Source organism: Porites lutea, chromosome 3 (assembly GCF_958299795.1).
Source record: "Porites lutea chromosome 3, jaPorLute2.1, whole genome shotgun sequence".
Lineage (NCBI taxonomy): Eukaryota > Metazoa > Cnidaria > Anthozoa > Scleractinia > Poritidae > Porites > Porites lutea.
The window spans coordinates 20463948-20487100 of NC_133203.1; the positions used below are offsets into that span (position 1 = coordinate 20463948).

At 39.7% G+C, this 23153-nt stretch overlaps 1 protein-coding gene across 1 annotated transcript; it reads left to right on the forward strand.

The window, feature by feature from the left end:
- The first annotated feature begins 12836 nt into the window (after positions 1-12836).
- Positions 12837-15293, forward strand: LOC140931870 (uncharacterized). Its single transcript, XM_073381581.1, has one exon. It carries the CDS (start codon positions 12837-12839, stop codon positions 15291-15293), a length of 2457 nt encoding a protein of 818 aa, XP_073237682.1.
- Positions 15294-23153: the final 7860 nt, after the last annotated feature.

Genomic DNA, 23153 nt, shown 5'->3' on the forward strand with positions numbered 1-23153 from the left:
AAGAGGATGACCATTAACTCTCTTTTTTGTTTTTTATTACAGACAATGTTGACTATTTTCACTGGAGCGCCTTAAGAAACCAACGCCATCGTGCAACACTTGTGTGCCAAACATTATCACCACTGTGTGGTTAAAATACCGCCTTGCCCTAGTTGGGCCACCAAAATCGGGCTGCTTCAATGGTCCCAATTGGAGAAAGCCGCCCAGTATGTCAATGTGGTCGCTTTACCAAGCTACAAAATCCTTTCCTCAACCATCCTTATAAGTCAAGTCAAAGCTCATTGGCATATCGTTTACCAGGCCTCGATGGTCCTGGTGCTGGGCTACAGAGATCACATGCTTAAAACAATTAATCCTTCGGTGGTTCGTGGTCTGTGCGATTGGACAGTAGAGCTCGCTAAATTCATGAATAAACCACTCTATTTTTATGATTTAATGTACGAAGAATGGTTATGGTGGAGTCCCCTCGATCGAGAATTTGTACAAGTAGAAGGCATGCACGAATTAAATGTGTCACCCCCCTCTTTACAAAACAACGTGGCCATTGTGGGAATGAGCAAACTGACCACCAAAGTGCAAATAGCCCTGGAAAACTTGTTCGAGTCTAACACATTGTAATTTTTTTTGTTTGGACGGATTTCATTTAAAAAATGACTTTGTAGTACGAGAATTGGGATGGTGTGACAAGTCTGGCTAGCGGATGGGATTTATTCATTATTCACACGATAATGTCTGGTCTAGTCTGACCCAGCAAGAGCGGAGAACCCTGAAGTATTTGTGTGACATGGTGACCGGGTTAACCTTTAAGCCGAGGCCCGTGGAGTTTCAAAGGGGACGCATTGGTCTGCAAAAAAACGTGACGCGGACATTTTTTCTTCGTGGGAACAATTCAAGAATCCGACTCAATGCATAGTCGCCTACAAAGGAGGAACTTTAGAAAAGACTTTTTTAACTCAATTAAAAATTCCGTTTGTTAATTTAGAAGAGTATGGTTGTCCGAAATTAGATTATTTGCTAGACACCTATTATCCACTTGTTAATTGCAGCTGTCATTTTAATTTAAGCTTTCACTGTAGTATGGCCGAGTGTCATGCATTTATGTGTTGGTTCAATAAAAACACACAGTAAATGGTTTTAAAATTGTTTTATTCACAGTTTTCTACTTCTCCCTTGATCCACAAATACTTTACTTCCTTTGGGTACAAGTACTTAAGGGCTTCTCTTTCTGCCACGTGCGGCCAGCGAGCCATAACGATCTTCACATGGTCTGCACTTAAGTCGCTTTCTTGCCCGATTACTTGTTGTGCGATTTTTTTCGCGTGATACCTGGCTCTCGTCTTTGCATTGAATGTCTCTCTATTTTCCTGCCTCCATTTTTTGGTCTTTTCATTTATCCTGGCTCTGTTTTTTTCTTGGTACCTCCGCGAGCTCTCTTGACGTTTCTCTGTGTTTTCCAGACACCACTTCTTGTTCAAAATGGCCTTCCTTTCTTTACTTTCCGGTTTGGCATACCATTTTCTTTGGCTTTCCTGTCTTTTTTTTTTCTGCTCTTGGCTCAGGTTCTTCCACAATTTACGGCTCGGTACGGGCATGATGAACTAATGTCGTTGTGCAATAATTTTTTGGGTCACGCGTTTTGACTACGAAACTGGTTTTTCCAGACTTGTTTCATTCTGATGGTGTAATACTTGACCCTACAAAAAAAGCAGCGATAGGCTCATTTTTATCATTCGAAGCCATGGATCTTCAAGTACCTTCCCTTGCCGTTCTATTCGCTGAAAATGCCGCTCTAAACGATCAACTACAATGGCTGTACGATTTTCCCTTTGCTGCCCTAATCAGACGGCCTATTTTTCAGACCATGTTGAATAACATCCTCAAGTCGCTGACCTCAAATCAGCTTTTAGAGTACATGGACGACCACCCGTACAATCCAGCTATGACAAACAGAATTGTAAAAGAGATGTTTCGGCAATTTTCTTTGGACACCTTGGAACTAATCTCCAGGAGTTTCCATGTTGATCACCCGTTTGCCAAAGCCATGGATTTTGCGATATATAAGGAACGAATGTCAGGTACGATAACTTTACTCAACCGATGGAGTATTCGTTTGTTTCCTCCCCCCTGTTCTAGGTGGGTGATTCGTTTGGATTGTAAACAATGTGACATTAGAATTGAGTACAGACTATTCAGCACCCGTAAATACCTGGGCTGTTATTGGTGCGATGGCTATTTAACCGTAGGATGTAAAATGCTGTTTAAACCTTTACATGAAGGAAGTATAATGCTGGATCCTTACTGGGACTAAGACTTGAGTTTTTTTTTCGAGGTACAATCGCTTTACTCAAATCTGGGTTATTCATGCTTTTCCACCTGTTTATCCTGTGCGAATGCTTCATTTAAGATGTAGACGATGTAACATTACCATTACGCACAGACTATCCAGTCTGCGTGAATATGGAACCTGTTTTTGGTGCAACCGTTAAGTTTCCTTTTTTAATTTTTTCAGGCTCACTTGACATTTGCGTTCAATACCGCTTTCATAAACGATTCATTGCTCCTTACCCCTGGTACAAGGTTAAAAACAGCATTGACAGCATTCACTTACGCTGTTGTATCTGTTACACACATGTGCGATCTATTTTCGACATGGAAACTCCCTGCAAGGGATGCGAGATGTTAATAAACTTAGGTCTGGAACTTTAATTTTGCAGCACCCATGAAAGTCTTTGTGAAAAGAAAGGAACTTGTTCAACCCAGAAGACCAGACCGTTTAGTGTTTTACATTCCTCATGTTACTTTTATTACGGACTCTTTTGTAGATACCTTTCATATCATTGAATGTTTTATTGGAGAAAACGACAAAATAAGGGCGTACACTTTTTTTAAATTTTGCAGACTCCCACCTTGTTTTAGCTCATAATATAATCGATTATAGCCGCAGTGATGGCACATTATGGTTAAAATGTCAAGACTGTCAAATCCACGCGAGACCCGTTAAATTTGTCTGTCAACTCTGCGGGGGATGTGACATTTATTGCTTTGAAGACTTTGTCGATTTTGTATTAGAGGATTAAAAAATTACTTTTTTCTTTTTTCTAGACACCTACCATATTGTATCGCATTACTTTTTATTTTATTCTTGTCCGATCAAAGGAAAAATAGCTTTTGTCAATCCACGCAACTGGTGTATATTTTATTAAGAGACCATTTTTTTCTTTTAGAATCCATTCACGTGTTAACGCATTATACTGTATTTAGAAGTTGGCCGTGTGATGACGATTTTCCCTCGTATAAAGGAAAACTTTCTATTGTAATACCTGGCAATTGGAGTATACCTCTCAAGCGTGTCAATCTTGCTTACTCTATCGAAAAAACCATGTATGGATTACACGGCTGGACGGTTAATGATTATCCCTAATTTTTTTCTCTTTTAGCAACACATTTTGTGTTAAGCCATTACTTCATCTTTCGAAATTGGCCGCGGGAAAAAACATTTAGCCTTTTGTTACCGAATAGTCATCTTGTTTACATAAGAAACCCTGTATTACATTTCTCGTAGGCATGCTTGAAGACATAAATAAATGGAAGGTTTTGAAAAGTACTCCTCTGGAACCTGAAAAATTAGTTCGGTTTAGGAGATTTACTTCACCTCTCTCGTTAGAAGAAGAATTTAAAGTTTTTTACTTTTACAAGAATGGTGGGCTGGGAAAGGTCGTCATTGTGTATCTGTAATTTTCAGGGCCGACTCTCAAGACTTCGGCTTGCCATGATTGTTTTTCAGATTTCCTGTTCAATCAATGTAAACACACCAATCATCGGTTGCTAGGCGAAACCAGCTGGCCATTGATCAAATCGCAATTTGCTTTGCAGAACTCTGAACGACAACTGGTTGGATCAATTCATGATTTTTGTGACCAATTGATTTTTTTTTCAGAATTAGTCTTGGGCATAACGCTTCACGAATGCCACAATCATTTACCCTCCCTTGTTAAACTCTGTTGGTGTTCCAGTTGTCATCGAACGGGTTGGAGAAACCACAACCCCAGACCTTATCTAAAACGAACCGTTGACCTATTTTTAGAACGTTTTCTTTTTAGCAGTGAGATTCAGCATTAGGATACACATGTGTCACGTATACTGTCCTTCTCTGGTAAAATTGTGTTGGTGTTCTACCGGAAAAGGATGGAGCAAATGGTCCACCAAACGTGAATTCATTCAACGCTGTCACGAACTAGGAAGGCATCCCATTTTTGTTAATTTTTTAAGGCCTATACGATAAATGAATATTTGAAAGGGCGTGACGTCGCTAGGAGGTCACACACGTCCCGCTTGTAAGATAAGGAATGACGTCAGAATAAAATGAGTTGAAAAGTGACATCTGGTGTGCTATTACTTGAAGGGGGAAGTTGGGGGACTTTTCGTGATGTCTTACATGACCTTACATTACCTCTTGGTATGACGCAACTTTTCTTGGGTAATGAAATCCAGCCTTCTGATTGGTCGAGAGCGATCACGTGTTTGAAATACCCGATTCTGATGGCTGTGTGCTGAGGTAGCCAGTATTACTACTGGCACATTCACCCCACTGGTATTTACAACGACCGGAGGGATGGCTGACGAGTGCCTTAGATACCACTCAAGATTAGCCGAGCTGTTATCTGCAAAAAAGCAAGAGAGCTACGCCACAACAATTTCATGGGTCAGGGCGAAAGTGTCCTTTGCAATTTTGCGAAGCGCGCTCCTATGCCTAAGGGGATTGAGAACCCCGAGAAGGAGAAACTTAAGATGTTAAAGACAGGGATCTAGAAATAGAGAAGGGTCAAGCAGGACTTCCCTAGACTCAACAGCTATAGATACTTTATTATAGGGATGTACATAGAAATTTTCACTTTTTAGTCTATGGAGAGCTGTTTACATTTGCTCTGTTGAAAACCACTGGACCACCAAGAAGTCTTTTTTAACTATAGTTATACTAAATTTGTCTTTAATTTTCAATTTGAGAAGAGTTTAATAAAGTATGTTTTTTTGATGTTTTGTAATAAATAAATTTGTCCCGATTTACAAGCTTCTGCTGGTAAATCCTGCAACCATCACAGCAGAAAAAGGTCCTTTTTGGCAGCTCGAAGGTTAAAAACATGGTCCCGTTCAACAATGGTTAAAAAAAGGCCCTAAACAGCCACAAGGAGAGAATGTACAAACTTTGAAAGTGAATGAAACGCGCAAAAAATATGATGCTGGTGTGCATGGTTATACTTGTTTTTGTTAGTAACCCCTTTATCGTTTGGTAAACAATTTAAAAAAATGATTGATGAGTTGTAACTGTATTGAAAAAAATATTGAGTCGGCACCAGGCATTTTAAAAGTCCACAACTCCACAACCCCCACCCCCCCCCCCCCCCCACTGCACTTAAAAAGAGGCGGATCGGCCACGCACTTTCAAAACTGCTCCGCAGGCCCTGTACAATCACTATAAATAAAATATTGTCTGACTTATTTGTTAAAAAACAAATAACAATAAAATTTTAAAGAAAAGATCAATCTTTATTAACATACACCTAAATGCAATAACATTGTCTTAGGAAAATGAAAAAAGGAAAAAGTCAAATAGGAATTAAACAGGCTAATTAAGCCACATTCTCACGGAAGATCATTTGCAGTCGTTGCATTTCCCTGCTGGAATTTTCAGTTCTATTGTCTTTTATCTTTAAAACAATAGCAAATTCCAAAAAATAAATACGATGTCCATGTGTGGATGCTGCATGTAAATTCATTAGGCTTTTTAGCCAAATTAATTCCTGTTTGACTTCTTCCTTTTTTTCATTTTCTATGACAACGTTTTTGCCAGTAGGTGACTAAAATAGACAAAGACTAAAATTTTGATGAAATAAAAATGTTAAAAGATCATAAAATACTAATTTACAAGCTCCGCCATTATCAACTTTCTAAAATTGGACATACGCTTGGTTTATGAAATGATAAATTATGCTCACAATAACAGGTAACAAAACTGTGTAAGAAACTTCCTTTAATGCCAGGAATGGGATCCAAAATACAAAATTTCACAGACATGGTGTTGAGAAGAGGCGAGAGTTCAAGAGTAGATGAAGGGGCAACCACGGATCTGTTCCTCAAAATATCTGTTCTTCAGGCAAATTTTTGATGGCTGGGAGATGCTTTGCAAAAATATTTGTCCTTGGAGGGAACGTTTTGCTGGGAAATAGACAATTCAGGGTATCTTGGGTGGATTTGTGCCCAGAATAGCTGGTATGTGCTATTTTTCAGATGTCCCGCCCCCACCCTGGAAGTGGTGAGTTTCGCCCTAAGGCCACGCCCAATTTCCTATAGGTTGTAGGTGCACTTTGCTTGCTGGGAGTGAGGAACGGATACAGGTTTCCCAGCAATGTCCCTAAATGCTTAAAATGGCTTTTGTTGTTGTTGTTTTTTTTTAATTTAGGTCTTTTTCTCAAAATTCTGCGTTGTGTGCCCCTGTAGACGTTGGAGAGAACTCATTGAGCTTGGTATAATAACCCGATTCTTCGTTACGATATGAGACGACAGCGGTTGAAGGAAAGCTGTTACTTATGGCTTGCGCCTTTTCATGAGTAGCATACAGAGGAATCTCAAAATTCGGGCTTTACAAATCGATGCTGCCATGTCGGCGCATACATTAATTTTTTTACAAACTTTGACGTTAAGTACACTGGAGCACGCCTGGTCACGCACTTAAATACTAAAACAGCAAGTCGAAAGTATAGTTGACTGGGAGCCAGTGCAAGCCTTTTAACAACGGAGTAATGTGATCGGATTTTCCAGCTCCGCTTTCAACTCTACAGACAAAATTCTGTACCGTGCTTGGAGTTTGTCCAGATTACATTGGGTGGTGTTGATCCAAACAGAGGATCAAATAAAAACTAATGCATTTATGATAATAATCAGAGCGCTTTTGTCACGATTGATTTGACCCAATGGTTACATTCAAGAGGACACAGTGGAGAAGATATACTTGTTCAGGGGCGTAGCCAGCCTATAGACCAATAGGCTTGAGCCTACAAATCTTTAATTTGATTTCAGTCTTTGAGAAACTATCGGCGCTTAACGAACAAAGCATCCGGACCTGATGGAATCCCTTCTTGGGTATTAAAAGAAAACGCGGACTTATTGGCTGCACCAGTGGCAGACATCTTGAATTCTTCCTTTTTGGAGCGTCGCCTTCCAACTTCGTGGAAGAAAGCGGACATTACACCCCTCCCGAAGACTTCACTTGTTAGCGATGTGAACAAACACCTGAGACCCATTTCGTTGACTCCAATTCTCTCCAAAGTCGGGGAAGAGTTTGTCGTTGACGGCTACATCAAGCCTGCCGTCCTTGCGAAGATTGACCAGAACCAATATGGGACTGTTCCGAACTCCAGCACAGTGCATGCCCTAATCAGCATGCTCCACAACTGGTATAAGAATACTGACGGAAACGGTTCTACGGTGCGCGTGGTGCTCTTTGACTTTAGGAAAGCATTCAATCTCATCGACCACGCCATTCTTATGGCTAAACTTACTGATTATGAGCTACCACCTTGGGTGTTGGACTGGATTGCAGATTTTCTTACTGACAGGAAGCAACCAGTGAAACTCGCCCACGATTGCTACTCGGATTGGGGATCTGTCAGGGCAGGTGTCTCGCAGGGGACCAAATTGGGGCCCTGGCTCTTCCTGGTAATGATAAATGACATCAATGTCAATGGCGTCAACCTTTGGAAGTACGTCGATGACACATCGATGGCCGAGACAGTCCACAAGGGCCAACCAAGTGGAATCCAATTTGCTGTAGACGACCTAGTTAGGCAAGCCGAAATAGATAAGTTCCAATTGAATGAGACCAAGTGTAAAGAGTTGCAGATAAGTTTCTCAAGGTCTGTAGATCCTTTTGAAACAGTTACTATTAACAACAAACCAATTGAGGTTGTAACTAGCGCAAAACTTCTTGGTCTCACAATTTCAAACAATCTAAAGTGGAACGCTCACATAGAGAATGTTATCAAAAAAGGAGCCTCTAGGCTTTATCTTTTAAGGCAGCTTAAGCGTGCAAAAGGAGATCCTGCGCAGCTACTTTGTTTCTATACTACGTGTATCCGGCCCATGTCTGAATATGCCTGCCAAGTTTTCCACAATGGTCTGGCTGAGTATCTTCTGAAGAGCTAGAGAAAATTCAGCGCCGTGCACTTAGAATTATTTTCCCAGATTTAGGCTATCAAGAGGCTCTAAAAGAGTGCAATATTGCCACCCTCCACCAACGGCGCCAATGGCTGACAGAGCACCTATTCAATGAGATTAAGGACAACAGCCTCCACAAATTACATGACCTTTTGCCGCCACGTAATCTTAGTACTGTAGCCTTAAGGAGAAAGCGCGCTTTTAACGTACCTCTTTGTAGAACAAATAGACTAATGAACAGTTTTATCATGCATAACGCGGCTATTTTCTAATGGTTTTATCGTAAATTCGCGGCTATTTTCTTAAATTTCATGACGTAGTATTTTGTTCCTTTGTTTTATTTATTTACTGTTATCTATTTATAATAGTTAGTCTTAGTATTCAAGGTATTAACAGTCCGTAATCCAGCCCTTGGGCTGTAATGGATTTTTAATATATCTCTCTCTCTGTCTCTCTCTCTCTCTCTCTCTCTCTCTCTCTCTCTCTCTCTCTCTGCAGATATAAAGTAGGGCATTTTTTGTCACTTTTCCTCCTTTCGTTAAAGCTTTCTTTTAAAGGTTACTCACAATTGCTTGTTATGATTTTTCAATGCCAAATACCTATACTAACAACCACACACTGTTTCAACTTTTTACCAATATTTTGAATTTTTTTACAGCCATAAAACATGTTGCGACGTTGCACAAATTCCCTACCCCGTGGATGGTCCTTTTAAAGACATTTTAAAGTACTTTTTGGCGTGGATTTAGAGGTATTCGACCTGTTAAACTCTTCCTAGCCATTCACTCGTGATCCACAAACAGTCTCTTCCGAGATTTTACAATCGACAAAAAAGCGCCGTAGTATCACATACTTCTTCATCCATTTGTGAGGTTCTGAAAACTCAATCGAAATGTGAAGCACTTTTTTTCAAAAGAAGTTGCTATATCTCTGAAATTCCTGAGTGTTTTCAGTTGAAATTCCCCAAAACACTAGCATATATTGCATTCTTTCTTCACAAAAAAACTGGCTTGAGGAAACATCGGCTAACATTTTTTTTTAAGTTTTTAGCGTTTTGCGATACGAATATATTGCGCGTTGCATAAATGCCCTAATTGTCAAGTAGATTTATAGGCGCTTTAAAACTATCTGTTTTTAGAATAAATGGAAATGTTGTTACGTCAAAAGAATGCACTGATACAGTACTTTCAATCCAGAAACATATATTATCAAAACAAATACTAAAAAAGGCTTTTTCAGGAAAGAAACGTTTTTTTTTTCCGTGCGTATGTGCTTATAAGAATGCTACGCTCCTGAAGTACATAATTAAAAAAAAAAAAAAAAACCTGACCCAGTTAAATTTCGTATATTGTGAGGCTCCCAAACATTACAACCCACTATTAAAGGGTGATGTACCAAGTTTTGCTGAAAGAGCTTTACGATTTTTAGGGTAATTGCCTACGTTTTTGGACCGTTTTGTAAGTGACCGATCTCCCTCCAAAATTAGATTTTCATATCATTTTGATGGCGTCAGTGGCCCTTTCCCCCCACACCCACTTCCTTTACCCATTCCCGCTGATATAAACTTGGTCAAGCTTAGTAGAAAATTTAATCAATTAATTTCCAAAAACGAAACACGAAAAACCGCTGTCATACATTTTACTTTTCAGTTCTCACTATCCGATCTGTACGTACGGGGGTCTTTTGTGCTCTTTCCGCCTCCACCCACCCCCTTTACCCATTCCCGCTGATATAAACTTGGTCAAGCTTAGTAGAAAATTTAATCAATTTATTTCCAAAAACGAAACTCGAAGAGCAGCTGTCGTACATTTTTCTTTTTAGTTCTCACTATCGGATCTGTACGTACGCGGGTCTTTTGTGCTCTTTCCGCCTCCACCCACCCCCTTTACCCATTCCCCCTGATATAAACTTGGTCAAGCTTAGTAGAAAATTTAATCAATTTATTTCCAAAAAAACGAAACACGAAAAACAGCTGTTATACATTTTACTTTTCAGTTCTCACTATCGGATCTGTAAGTACGCGGGTCTTTTGTGCCCTTTCCGCCTCCACCCGCCCTCCTTTACCCATTCCCGCTGATACAAACCTGGTCATGCTTGGTAGGAAATTTTATCAATCGATTTTCAAAAACGAAACAGAAAAAGAGCTGTCGTACATTTATTCCATTCTTCGCTATCGGATTTGTAATGTATAGCATATGTAATTGCTTGGTTACGAGTGATTTCAGCAACGTTTACGGTATGACACTTTGTGATGCATATTTGAAGTGCCCGTAAAACGAAACACGAGGTGAGTAGCACATGCTTTTCTTGTCCTCTTTTTAATCGTGAAAAACATTTTTTATGAGGCCAAAAATTTTAAATGCAACATCAAATTTCCATGTTACATATCTGCGACTACGCAGCATAAATGATTTTCAATAACATTGAAGGATTGTTCGAGAAAATGGAAAGGCCGCTTTTCTACGTTTCACCGTGTACTCAATGTCAGTGAAAAGCGGCATGGAAACTGTTCTAAACAGATGTTGGCAGTAGTTAAAACCATTGGCACTTTCCCATGGCACTTACTTTCACATTTCTATGAAATTAATCTAACATGAGATCGAACAAGAGATCGAAGAAGAGATCGAACATGAGTTTAAGTTAAAAATTCATAATGGACAGGACTCGCGTAAACAAGGATTGTGGAGTGATGTTGCATTTTCCATTAGTCACTGTCAACAACAACAGTCCTATTCAGGACTATATATGTTCACCTGGACGATCACGCTTAACCTACTAATGAGAATACATTATGAGAGGATATGAAACTGCCACTTATATAGGGGGAAAACTATGCTACATATATAGTACTATATTCTCATGCAAAATTTTCTTTGAAATCTGTTAGGGTTTACACCATGTCTGAGGAACTGCTTGTTAGTATACAAAAAGCAAAATCAGACCTTGCAAAAGCACTAATGTCAGGAGTTAAAGAAAGAGTCGAGCAGGTAAGAAGATCATTTGAGGTTTATTTTATATACATCTATATCAGTACCCAAAACATTCATCTAAGAGGAATTTTGAGGTGTTCAGGCAATTTTCTAGCCACATGATGTTTTTTTCAATTTCTCTTGCATGAATATTCTTGGGTGCTTTGCCTCCCCAGCCCCTTCACTTCCCCATAACGTTTCTTATGATCTGTCCTTAATTATATGAACGATATCATATATGAAAATCATGTATGAGAACTGCGGGGTGAAGAATTATATGAAAGAGGATCATCGCAGTTATAGAGGCAACTTTTGCAATTGGGAAAAGAAAGCCTGAAAAATTCAGGCTTGTAGGGGATTCGAACCCTTGACCTCTGCGTTACCGGTGCAGCGCTCTTACCATTAATGTTCAGGGCGCTCATTTCTATCCTTCGTTGTAACGTTAGTATTTAGCACATTCTGATTTATCTTTCATTATTAAGTTAGTGATTAGCGTGCTCTGAGTTTTCTTTCGTTGTTACGTTAGTGATCAGCGCGCTCTCCGTTATCTTTCATCGTTACGTTAGTGATCAGCGCGCTCTGAGTTTCCTTTCGTTATTACGTTAGTGGTCATCGAGCTCTGATTTATTTTTCATTGTCACGTTAGTGAACAGTGTGCTCTCAGTTATCTATCATTGTTACGTACGTTAGTGATCAGAGCGCTCTTATTTATTATTCATTGTTACGTTAGTGTTTAGAGCGCTCTGATTTATCTTTTATTGTTACGTAAGTGATAGCGCGCTCTGATTTATATTTAATTGTTACTCTAGTGATCAGCGTGCTCTGATTTACCTTTCATTATCACGTTAGTGATCAGCGTGTTCTGGTTTATCTTTTATTGTAACGCAAGTGATTAGCGCGCTCTGATTTATCTTTCATTTTCAAATTAGTGATCAGCGCGCTCTCATTTATCTTTCATTGTTACGTTATAAACCCGTCATATAATTCTTCACCCCGCAGCTGTCATATATGATTTTCTTATATTCATAACTACATCATAATCTGTCCTTAAGTAATCCAATCTTTCTCAACATAGATCCTGTCCTTGTTAAAGCAAAGCTATGAAACAATGGTTTTGACTACTACCAAAATTTGAAAATTTTCCATGTTTTTATTTTACATAAAATAGGCAAGGAAAATGTGTTTGACGATATTCTAGAAAGAAAGAAAGCTTTTCTAGACTATAAAAACAAGGAGTTAAAAAAGGCGAAAAACTGGGATTTTTTCAAAGGGGTTAGTCCATGGTTTTTGTCCAAAATTTGTAATTTTTTACCGTGTTGAATTCACACGTATAGGTTGAGGATGATCGTCCGGATGAACGTAGTCCTCAATAGGACTGTTGTTGTTGGCAGTGACTGACCTTTCGACAAACTGCGCAGTAGTCATCTTTAGAGTCGATCACCCGGATGATCACACTCAACCTACTTATGAGATAATTACATTATGATAGGATATGAAACTGCCACTAAATAGAGTAATATACGGGGAAAACTATGCTAAATTGTAGGTACTTTAGCCCTAATAGACGATTTAGTGATCACGCGTATTAACTTAATTGCCTTTTGCTGAAATGTGTTAATTGCAGTGTAGGAAAAAATTGGAAGACAGGAAAAATGAATGGGTAAACAAACCTGGATGAGAGAATATGAGCCCGTTGAAGAAGACTTCGACATTGATGATTTTCGACAACCGCCCCTCGAATGTTTGGATGAACCTAGTGATGAGGAGGTAGGAAGCACTGGTTGGGACGACCAGGATAATCCCAACAACAGCGTCGACGAAAAGCAGAAGGTATCTAAAAAGGCAGTTAAAGGTGAAAACAACGGTGGCAACTCTCGTCAGACGAGAAAAAAGTATCTTTGCCCCATTAAAGGGTGTAAATCACAGGTACGTGATCTTCCTCGCCATTTGAGAGACGTTCATAAATGGGCCAGAGAAAAAGCTAAAAAGGCGACCTCCAGGTTTGGAATGCGGGAAAGCTTTTCGTCTACTAACATGGACGGAAAAGGAAAAGACCGCAAGTGGAAAGACTATCATTACCACCGCAAGTGCCCAATTTCAGGTTGTCACTCGATAGTAAAGCGACTTTCCCAACATTTACGGCAAGTACACAAGGAAATACGGAAGGGCTCATCGGAATACAAAGCCATATTAAAAGAAGCTCGGCCAAGAAAACCTTCGCGTTCATCAGCACTGGTGTCAAGAAGAACTGAAGAAGCCGAAATAAGCCTCAGTAGCAACAGTGATAATAACAGCGTAGCTGGAACTAGCGTAAAAGGTGACGGCAACAAGGATAGCGGCACAGAAAATTCAGATAGTATCAGTGATGGTGACAACTGTGGCTATGAAGGTACACCTGACAGTGATTCACAAACTGAAGCTGAAAGCACTGGCAATTTAGAAATAAGCCATGGTATATTTGGTTCTTTCATAAGCTGGCTACAGACAACTGATGGTGGAAGGAAACCGCACAAAATGTCGAAACAGCATGCCTCACAGGTAGAAAAGATGCTTACTGTTATTGACCCGAACAAAGATCTGGCGTCGCTATTTGATCGTAAACTTATTCGTGACACTTTCTTAAGAGATCACGCTGAAAAAACCTACAAACCTGACACTATTAAATCGTACTTGTTAAGTCTACGGTATTTCTGCAGCTTTGTCTTAACAGAGCGTCCTGAGGGCCTAAATGTGGACGATGCTAGTATTAATGTAATTGATGAGAAAGCCCGTTTGTGGTCGACTTCATACAAGAAAGATTGTCAACGTAGGCATTTGGAGAAACAGGATGAAGATATTTCTAACTTGATAACAGCTGAGATGGTGACTACATTTGAGCAGAGTGAATCAACACGAAGAGCAGTGTCCCTCACTGGTCAGCTTAGTGGGGCTCACTGTATTCAACTTAACCAAGAACAGTACACACTAATTAGAGATTTCATCCTAACTGAAATGACAATCGCTAATGCCCATAGATCGGGTGTGCTAGCTAACATGACTATAGGTGAGTTCAACAAATCAAAGCATGAAAGTAATGGAAGCTACGTAATAAGTGTAAAGAACCATAAGACTGCATCCATTCATGGTCCTGCCAGAGTCGTGCTTTCACCTAAACTGTTTGGTTACCTGAAAGTGTACGTTAATGAAGTGAGAAGTGTAGTAAATTCGACCAAAGATGAAAATGACTCTGTGATATTGTCGTGGAGTGGAGCAAAGGTCGTGTCAGGCCAAATATCAACTGCAATCAACGCCGCTTGGAAAAAAGCAGGGTTAGAGGGTCATATCAGTTCAACTCTTTTCCGAAAGTCAGCGGTGACTGCCGTACATACCAACCACAAAGACATGACAGGACAAATCGCTGATCTCATGGCACACAAAGAGTCGACAGCCCAAAGGTACTACAAACTTCACGAGAAACAAAAATCCTGTGTTGAAGCAGCAGCCGAGCTTCCCTCCATTATGAGAACAACAAAAAAACTACTGGAGGGAGGCGATTCCATTACTACTATGGAAGAAGATATTCCTGCTGGTACTAAAGATAGCACGGAGAAACATGTTACCTGGAACAAGCAACAAATAGAAGCCATAAAAGAGCTCTTCCGTGAAGAAATCGACCAGAAGTCGGTAACAATGGCACTTGTCAGAGAAAAGATAACAAATAATGCGATCCTTTGCAATCAAGACCCTAAAAAGATCTGCGACAGAGTTCGCAGTGAATGGCGTCACAAACATGATGAAAGTCACTTGGAGACTGCTGGTGCAGTTGACCCTCCAGACGAAGAAGAAACTTTTTCAGACCAAATGAGTCGCTATTTGTCAAGTTCAAGTGTTTCAGAATTTGTGCCACCATCTAATTCAAGTTACGTGAGCCGAAACATTTTTTCCTTCCGGGAAAAGGAGGATCTCCTTCGGCTATTTAAGCCTACAATCAAGAGTGGAATTATCTCAAAAGCAGCCGTAAAGAACATTCTTGAAGAAGACGAGGCTGGGAGGCAATTCTTAAAAAAATTTACCGTAGATCAGATTGTCAACCGTTTAAAATATGAGAGGCGGATGAACCAAAAGCGTACTTGAGCTAGGTTCACTGTTATGTCTTTTTGTAGAGGTTTCTGATGCCAGTTTAAATAAGATGAAAAAGATGAAACTGGGAGGCAACGCTTGCCTAAAGTTACAGTATTAGAAATCCTTAACCGCTTACAATATGAGGGACGGATTAAAACAAAAGCATACTTAAAGAGAGCTAGGTGTTGCCTCTTTTTAGAGGTTTGTCATGTTAATATTAATAAGGCGTAGTTGATTTGAAGCTAGTTTTGTTTTCATGTTATGTCTCTTTTTAGACGTTTGTCATGTTAATATTAATGAGGCGTAGTTTTTTTTGTCATGTTGAAATAAGTAACACACTTCCTGTTTTTCATGTTCAAAGTACTTTGAAATTTGATTATGATAGTTAATTGGTAAGTCGAACTCTTGCTTTCTTTAAAATTTCCAAGAGTTATTGTAAATCAAATTTTTTTCGGCATACTGTTATTAATTATCTTAAGTAAGGAGAGTTTTATATTCATTGAAAGGATGAAACTCGAAATTAAAAAAAAAAAACAACAACAAGACAGGCATTTTAGTCTTTATATATATAGTTTACTTTCTAATAATTTGACAAAATTGTTTTCAAAGGTTTTTCTCAGTCATCTGTATTGACAAGAGTTTTCCGCGATGCTAACAAAGAACAAGTAGCGTTAAGGTCACTTTAGACCTCATGAGAGCCTTCCTTTGGTGATTCATACCAGACTAAGATGGAGTTTCGCAGATAATGACCGCACAGCACCCTCATTTATAAGCCCGACCAAATTGGAAGCCGCACACCAAAAGAAAAAGCCATTTAAAATAAGCTCGTCCTTAAGCCCACGGCTAAACGGTCGAACACTTTCGTTGAATACCGTGTTGGAAGAGCATGTTGATCAATGATCGTTAAGCCACCTCATGTTGTGCATGACAAAAGCAATGTTGGAGATAAATGTTTGATCGTTGAGCTGATGCTTTATATAAACCTCCGCGGGGTTATGGTTGACAATTGCCCTCATATGCAAAATTAATCCATACCATATCGGAAACTGTGCTTAGACAAATCGAGGAAGCACTCTAGTAACTCGCGCGTATATTAAGGAAAGTACTTACAATTGAAATATACACAGTTGGTATGTCAGAAAAAATCTTTTGCTTGAACAGGGGCCGCGAGGAATCGGTAGGTAATGATGGCGTTTCTATTGTTTGCGCCCGCAAGTACAAAATAGTTAGGATGACGTAAAGACTGAAAATCCCGAAGGGACCGCCTAGGTAGATTTCGTGACATTTATTGTGCAGTCATACTTGGATACTCTTTTGCGTTACGTGTTATCAGTGACATTCTGTGGAACAGTTACTTTTACCGTATGGAAAAAAGGACAGTCTTCAAAGCAGAGGGAGGGAAAAGATGTCCGAAACACACAGCTGGCATGTCGTTGAGGTCAAATATCATAGGCTGCGGAATCTGGAGGGCTAGGGAAGTCCCCCCTCTTGTTTTTGTTTTTTTGCAGTTGTCGTTTTTTTTGTGGGGAAGGGGGCACATCCCCCTCACTTTTGTAGAATAATAAATATTAACTTTCCTTTATTTTTCCACGGTAACTCGTTAGGACATAAATTTACTGTTTTGGAAAGTTCAGGTTAACGCCGACTCGTCTGTTTAAAACATGAAACAACGTACGTAGCCGGTTGGATTTGGGACATTTAATTTTTATTTTATTCGCACTCCCTCCCCCCCCCCCCCAACCCCCTACGGAAGGCTATCTACGTAGTTTTTGTTGCTGGCGCCATTGAAGATTGCATCCGAGGAGTCCAAAATATTGTCGACGTCTAAGAACAGGACAGAGAACAGCTTTTATTGTTTATAGGGGGAGGGAGGGGGTGGGGCGGAAAATGTGGCTAAAGTGCCCTAACCCCCGAGACAAAAATGCCCTAATGTGATCAAAGTGCCCTACGGTGACCGAAGTGCCCTAACCTCTGTGACAAAAATGCCCTAATGTGACCGAAATGCCCTACTCAATGTTACCAAAATGCCCTACGTGACAAAAGTGCCCTACCTAACGTGACATAAATGCCCTCATGTCGCATAGATGCCCTATTGCACGTTGCATAAATGCCCTTAAATCTACCTCTCTCTCTCTCTCTCTCTCTCTCTCTCTCTCTCTCTCTCTCTCTCTATCTATCTATCACTCTACCACTTGTAATAAATCATGCATTTGTTTCTCTGGACAGATATTTTACATAAAACAGTCTTTAGGTGCCCCTGACCCCACAGGCTAATCATTAGGAACTACTGCTACTAGAGTCCTGACATATCTATGACAATATCTTCTTCTGACTGACCTCCACACCTTTTCCTAGTTGAGAGAATTTGAAAAAAGGTCAAGGCATTAATTAATTGGTATTAATATTAATATCCCATAACCGAACCCGTTGATAACCAAACGGGACTGGTCCTTTTGCTTTTGGAAAAAGACGACGCAGTGCATTAGTCATAATCACCCTGAGGCCTCGAACGAGCAATGACTTTGACCATGACAATCTAACTCTTGCTAGTTCTTGAACCGGCGAGAACATAGCCACAATTTTTGTCCTGTTTATAGCCTGTACACCTTTTTCTGTGTCGAATGGGAGGCTGTGAGGCTATCATGTTTGAAAAACCGTGACAGAGTCTTAAACGATTTTAGAAAACCCGGCGCACTTGAAAAAACGGTGTTACTAAAAAAGGGTGCAGACCAGACCAAAATAGGATAAAGCCTCTTCTTTGAGCCACGAACTTAAATATTCAAGATTTCTCCTTCATATATAGTCATTTAATAGGCTAGTTGTATCTATACTTCCAAAGCACAAAGAGTCTACAGCTAATGTTATTTTCCCCATTGTACTTCGTTTTTTGGAAGCCACTGTCAGTTCATACTTGTGCGTGAAACAATAGCTGGCTGGCCTTAAGTAGGCGAGGTGTCTACCAGACTTTTTCAAAATCGAAGGGAAAGTGGTTCGTTTTCATCAGGTCTATGGGCTCGCTACACCCCTGTTTCAGCTATTGACTTTTCGACGATTTATTCTTCATTCTTCTATCCCAATGTTATAACTTAACTTCCTTGTTACTTTCACGTGGACAGATGAATACGCATAGCGCAGACCAAGCTGAGCACACACAATCAAACATGCAAGTCGTGCAACATTGAAATTTGTTGCTCAATGTAATTGCCCAAGTTACAGTACAAAACTGATCTTGACATGCATCTAAACGACTCCGAGACTCCGATTATCGAGACTTCGAGATGATCATAAAGCACTTTCCTGTTTCTTAATTTCAATTGACTGGAGCCATTATTGGGGTTAGAAAATACTAGGACCTTAAGAATTGAATTGCTTCAAACCTAAAACTTGACAGGGAAAAAAAAGGAAACCTTGACGGTACACCAGACTCTACGAACCGCCACCAAAGGATCTAACCCCTATGGAGAACAGAGATTGTGGACGAACAACATTTCTTTGACAAATAGTGCTCTGGCTAGAAACTCTAAGAGAAAACTTTCCAATTGCCTACGAACTCCTGAATGCTGAGTTCTGCATCTTGATTCTATGGCTCCTTGCACCACTTGATATCACTTCCCCGTAAAAAGTGGATGCGCTTAGGTACAAGAAATTGGATGTCAAGCAGCCAAGGATAATCAAATCCAAACTTCGGATTTGACGCGAGTTCACAGTCATTTGTTATTAAAAAAATAATTAGAGAAGGAGAGGAGGGGCTTATTAACTTTCTTCCCCTGAAAATGTGAACTTGTCAGAGGGGGATTTTTTGACAAGAGAGGCCCAATAGCGGATTTATAGTAACAACAACTGTATGTTCTTCGATGAGCTGATAATTTTCGCTGCAAGACTGACAAGCTTGATCATGAGCATAGTCCGATACGACAATGGAAGATCAGTTTAGCTAGAGTGGAACCCAAGGGAGGAAGAGGAGGATCAAGAAAAGAGAAGATGACGATATGAGATGACATGGTTAGAATACCAAGCGTTTCAGTGCATCTCCGAGAGTTGCCTGTGATTCGCACAGGTTAATGGATCTACAGCTGATTTACAGGGAGGCTATGCTGGGACGATTATTAGGGTAAAAAGAAGAAGGCAATCCTGTGTGTGCCTCCAATGCTTGTCTACCTAGGGAGAATGTTGGTGGATATGACCTTCCTTCGTTTCGTTGAAATAAAATATAAAGACCAGGAAGGTTGATGGTGTTGTACGAGACTACTTTAAGGAATATCCGGTCATAAAGACGGTGTGGGAGTTTGAAGAGCGAGTGGACGAAAGTTTGCACAAGGGCCATAATAGCTCCATAATCCAGCTCGCGCACCCACACTTCGTCAAGACAGAACTGCGAAAGTCAAGTGGAGATTCTAGAGGAGGAAGTGAGAAACTATTGGTAACAGGGAAGTAAGTGACAGGACAAGAAGTTGAGTGCCAATGGATGTTTGTGTGTCTCAAACAATTCTGGGAGCGACAACTCTTGGAGTAGAAGAACGTGACCTATCAATGAAGAAAACATATTCGGAAAGTATTCTGGAAAGATAGTTAGACAGTGTTGGCTAGTGTTTTCCGAACACTGTACCAGACTATGGTACTCACTGGGTTCACCTGTGAACACCCTGACCCTTCTTTCAAACACCCACACTAGAATCTGGGCATGGTTAATGAGTACGTCGCCCTTTTTCTCGTTGAGCTTCACTGGCCTGCCGCCCACTTTCTCTTTTTTCTCTGTTTTTTTTTTGCTCTATATTCCAAATTTGTCGACTTGACACTTTATCTAAGCTTAATACTTTAAACTACACGGATACAGAAACGATTTCCACATTCTGTTTTCATCTTTATTGACTCTTTTGTTGTGATTTCCCGCCAAAATAACCTCGAGTTGCATTTTGGTTAGCATACCTGTTGATTGAGTTATTTTACATTGGTATGCCTGTGGTATGGATGGACGGTCTCTCGGGTGGGCGGGCGGTGTGCGGCCACGTGATTACCAGATTTCCTCGGATGGGTAGATTACTACATTTTCTTACCCACGGTGCTCTGCTGGCGTGTGAGAGCTCTGCTATGAGTTTTCATGGTGAAACAAATACAATGAAGCAAGTGCTTTTAGTGATATTTGTTATTTTTTTGGTTTAGATAATAATGCCAAAGGATATTTCAGTTGAGGTTAAAATGTATGCATAGTTGGCCTTGCACCCTTATTTCTCCAGGCTTAGAGTAAAATTAATACTAATTAAAATAAAAGTGAATATTATCTTCCCAGCTATTAATTGATGAACACTTTAGTTGATGTTGTGTTAGCTTTCTGGTAATTTATAGCGGAGTGGGTGGAGCGCCATAGCTAAGTTAATCTACCCATCCCAGAAAATTTGGTAATCACGTGACAGTACACCGAGCGACCAAGCGTTCGTCTGCACCACAAGGAAACCAATGTTTACCCTCACACTTTCTAGCTAGTTTGGGAGCCAAAGAGAAAACTAATTGCACATCAATGTTGTGATCAATTGACAGCTTTCAAAACAGGGTATTCACTGACGAGTATCACCTGACCGTACCGCAGGCTCAAGTGTGCACCCATCGAGGTCAAGTATTTTTTGAAGTTATCCGCTGACAAATTACCAGTTTCAAATGATCGCAGGCTCAAGTTTATTATTTCCAGTGATTCGTATGAAATATGTTGTGTTTATGTCACTATGGCCCCGTACTGCAAAGATTTTGATTTCAAACTGACCTTGGACGCAAGAATTCAGTCAGTTTTTTTTAAATTCAGGCGGGGAAGACGAAATTTATGCAGCATCTTTAAAGCTGTTTCCTTTGACAGCTGAAGCTGACAGAGTTCTGTGTTAAATTGTGATCTTTTTTGTGTCTTTTTCCACTGGATGTGTCAAAATGAAATACAGCTGCTATCAAGAGTCTTCTGTTATTCACCGCTGGTTTGTTTATTGAGTTTTTGGTTGAGAAATGCGTCGCTTGTCTTCGGTAATTCGTTTTTGGATGGCATCGTTTTCGTTTTTCACCTTGCTTAATGCGTAAGAGGGTTTAAAAGTCTCGAGCAACTGTGGCCTTCCTTGATAGCTCTCAGGAACTGAATCTCGAATGGTAAACCGGAGTAATTATTGTATTTGATGTTTGTTTTTGTTATATCTAATTTCATGAAGTCAAGCACAGTTTATGTGGCAAGTTTATGCACGTTTGTAAGATTTGAGTCAATGATCTGACCTAGGTTTGATATAGGCTTACAGAACTTTAGAAGGTCTTCAGATACATTTTCTCAACGCAGATAGAAAGAAAACGATCCAAAGAATATTTAGTTATAAATTTGGCTGTAGAAAGAAAACTTTGAGCAGTTTTCTTGCTTCCAGGACTTCATCTTTGAAAAAAGCAAACACCGGGAGGACGGCTTAAAGTAAAACATAATTAACTTAAGCTTAAGCTTTAAGCTTATGGTTGTAAAGACTCAGGATGTTAGAGACACCTTAACACTCGTCCTCGTGAATGAAAATTGTTGTCTCTGTAAATGTTTCACCGAATTAAATTTCTTTTATTGATTGTTAGTAGTCTCTCTTGTAGTTTTAATCGCTTGTCTGTGCCATTTGTTTTCATTGTTTATAAGATTACACATCGTTATAACTGAAACCATTAAATAACCAAAAATAATAATAATATATTCGTTATTATATTGAAACGTAACTCTATTAAAGTTCATTCAAACACTCGACCACACTGACAGCTCGCACTAGAAATGAGAACCGGCTGGCCGGACGGATGATTTTGGAAATTTTTTGAACGGTTTCGCTAAAAGTGCACGATTGATCATCCTGAATATTGACTAAGTGCAATGTGTCTTGAAAAATTGTGAAATACCGCATTCTATCCGAGGTCTGTATGATAAATAGTACTGTTTCACCTCAGATGTGATGTATAAAAAGTATAAAAAGTTGGTTTACACACTCCCAGATTTGTTGGCAAGATTTTCTCAAACCTGTCGAACGTAAAAAAAATTCGGCCCGATTTGTTTTCCAAGAATTTGCTTTCGAGGCCTAATCTACTGTGATCAAGAGCCATTATGGCTTTTGAATGTGATTGAAGATGTTTGCTATTTTTTGGCTTTACACATAAGGCTATCGACTCGATGAAAGATGTTTCACTCTAAAATAACTTAGCCTTTCTCTCAAAAGTGACATGAATGTGCCCTTGAGTTAACTGATTTGCGGATTACAAATTTATTGCTTGATTTAAATTATACATTTATTAATGGGAGCTTCGCTTTTAGCCCTGGCTAAATCTATATGTTACTCATACATTGAATTAACAATATCATTTTGATCTGCAGGCCCATTTGCATAAAATACCTTCTTCAAGGGTGAATGCCTCAAATTATGCAGTTACAAAAGGGTTTAAGTGCATGCAATGTGCTGAGTAGTGCCAGAGAAAATCCAGCATTCTTTAAAACAGTATTTGTGCCTGGGTTTTGCAAGAAGCATCATTCCTGAGAAGTTCTTGGACGAGCTTGTTATACAATTCAGTCTTCCTCAACGATGCAAGAAGCAGAAATCGATGTATAGAAGTACTTTTGTGACTTCATTGTGGGGTCACAATATCATGGTGGTAAGCTCTATCACGTGGCTAACTCCATTTTTATTGTATAATTAAATTTGTTTGCAACTTAAGAGTCTTTTGTGCCATTAAAATATACCAGAGTCTGCTTGGCACAAAGTTGCACACACAGACATGGAAAAGCATTAAATGATATCCCATTCCACACTTGGTACATGCAATACAATGCTAATCACAGACGTTACAGAACTGTTACAGGTAAATCATAGTCACCTGAAATTGGATGATTCC

Excerpts from the sequence above, each read along its gene's own strand:
- LOC140931870 (XM_073381581.1), top strand. The coding sequence starts at position 12,837 with ATGGGTAAACAAACCTGGATGAGAGAATATGAGCCCGTTGAAGAAGAC.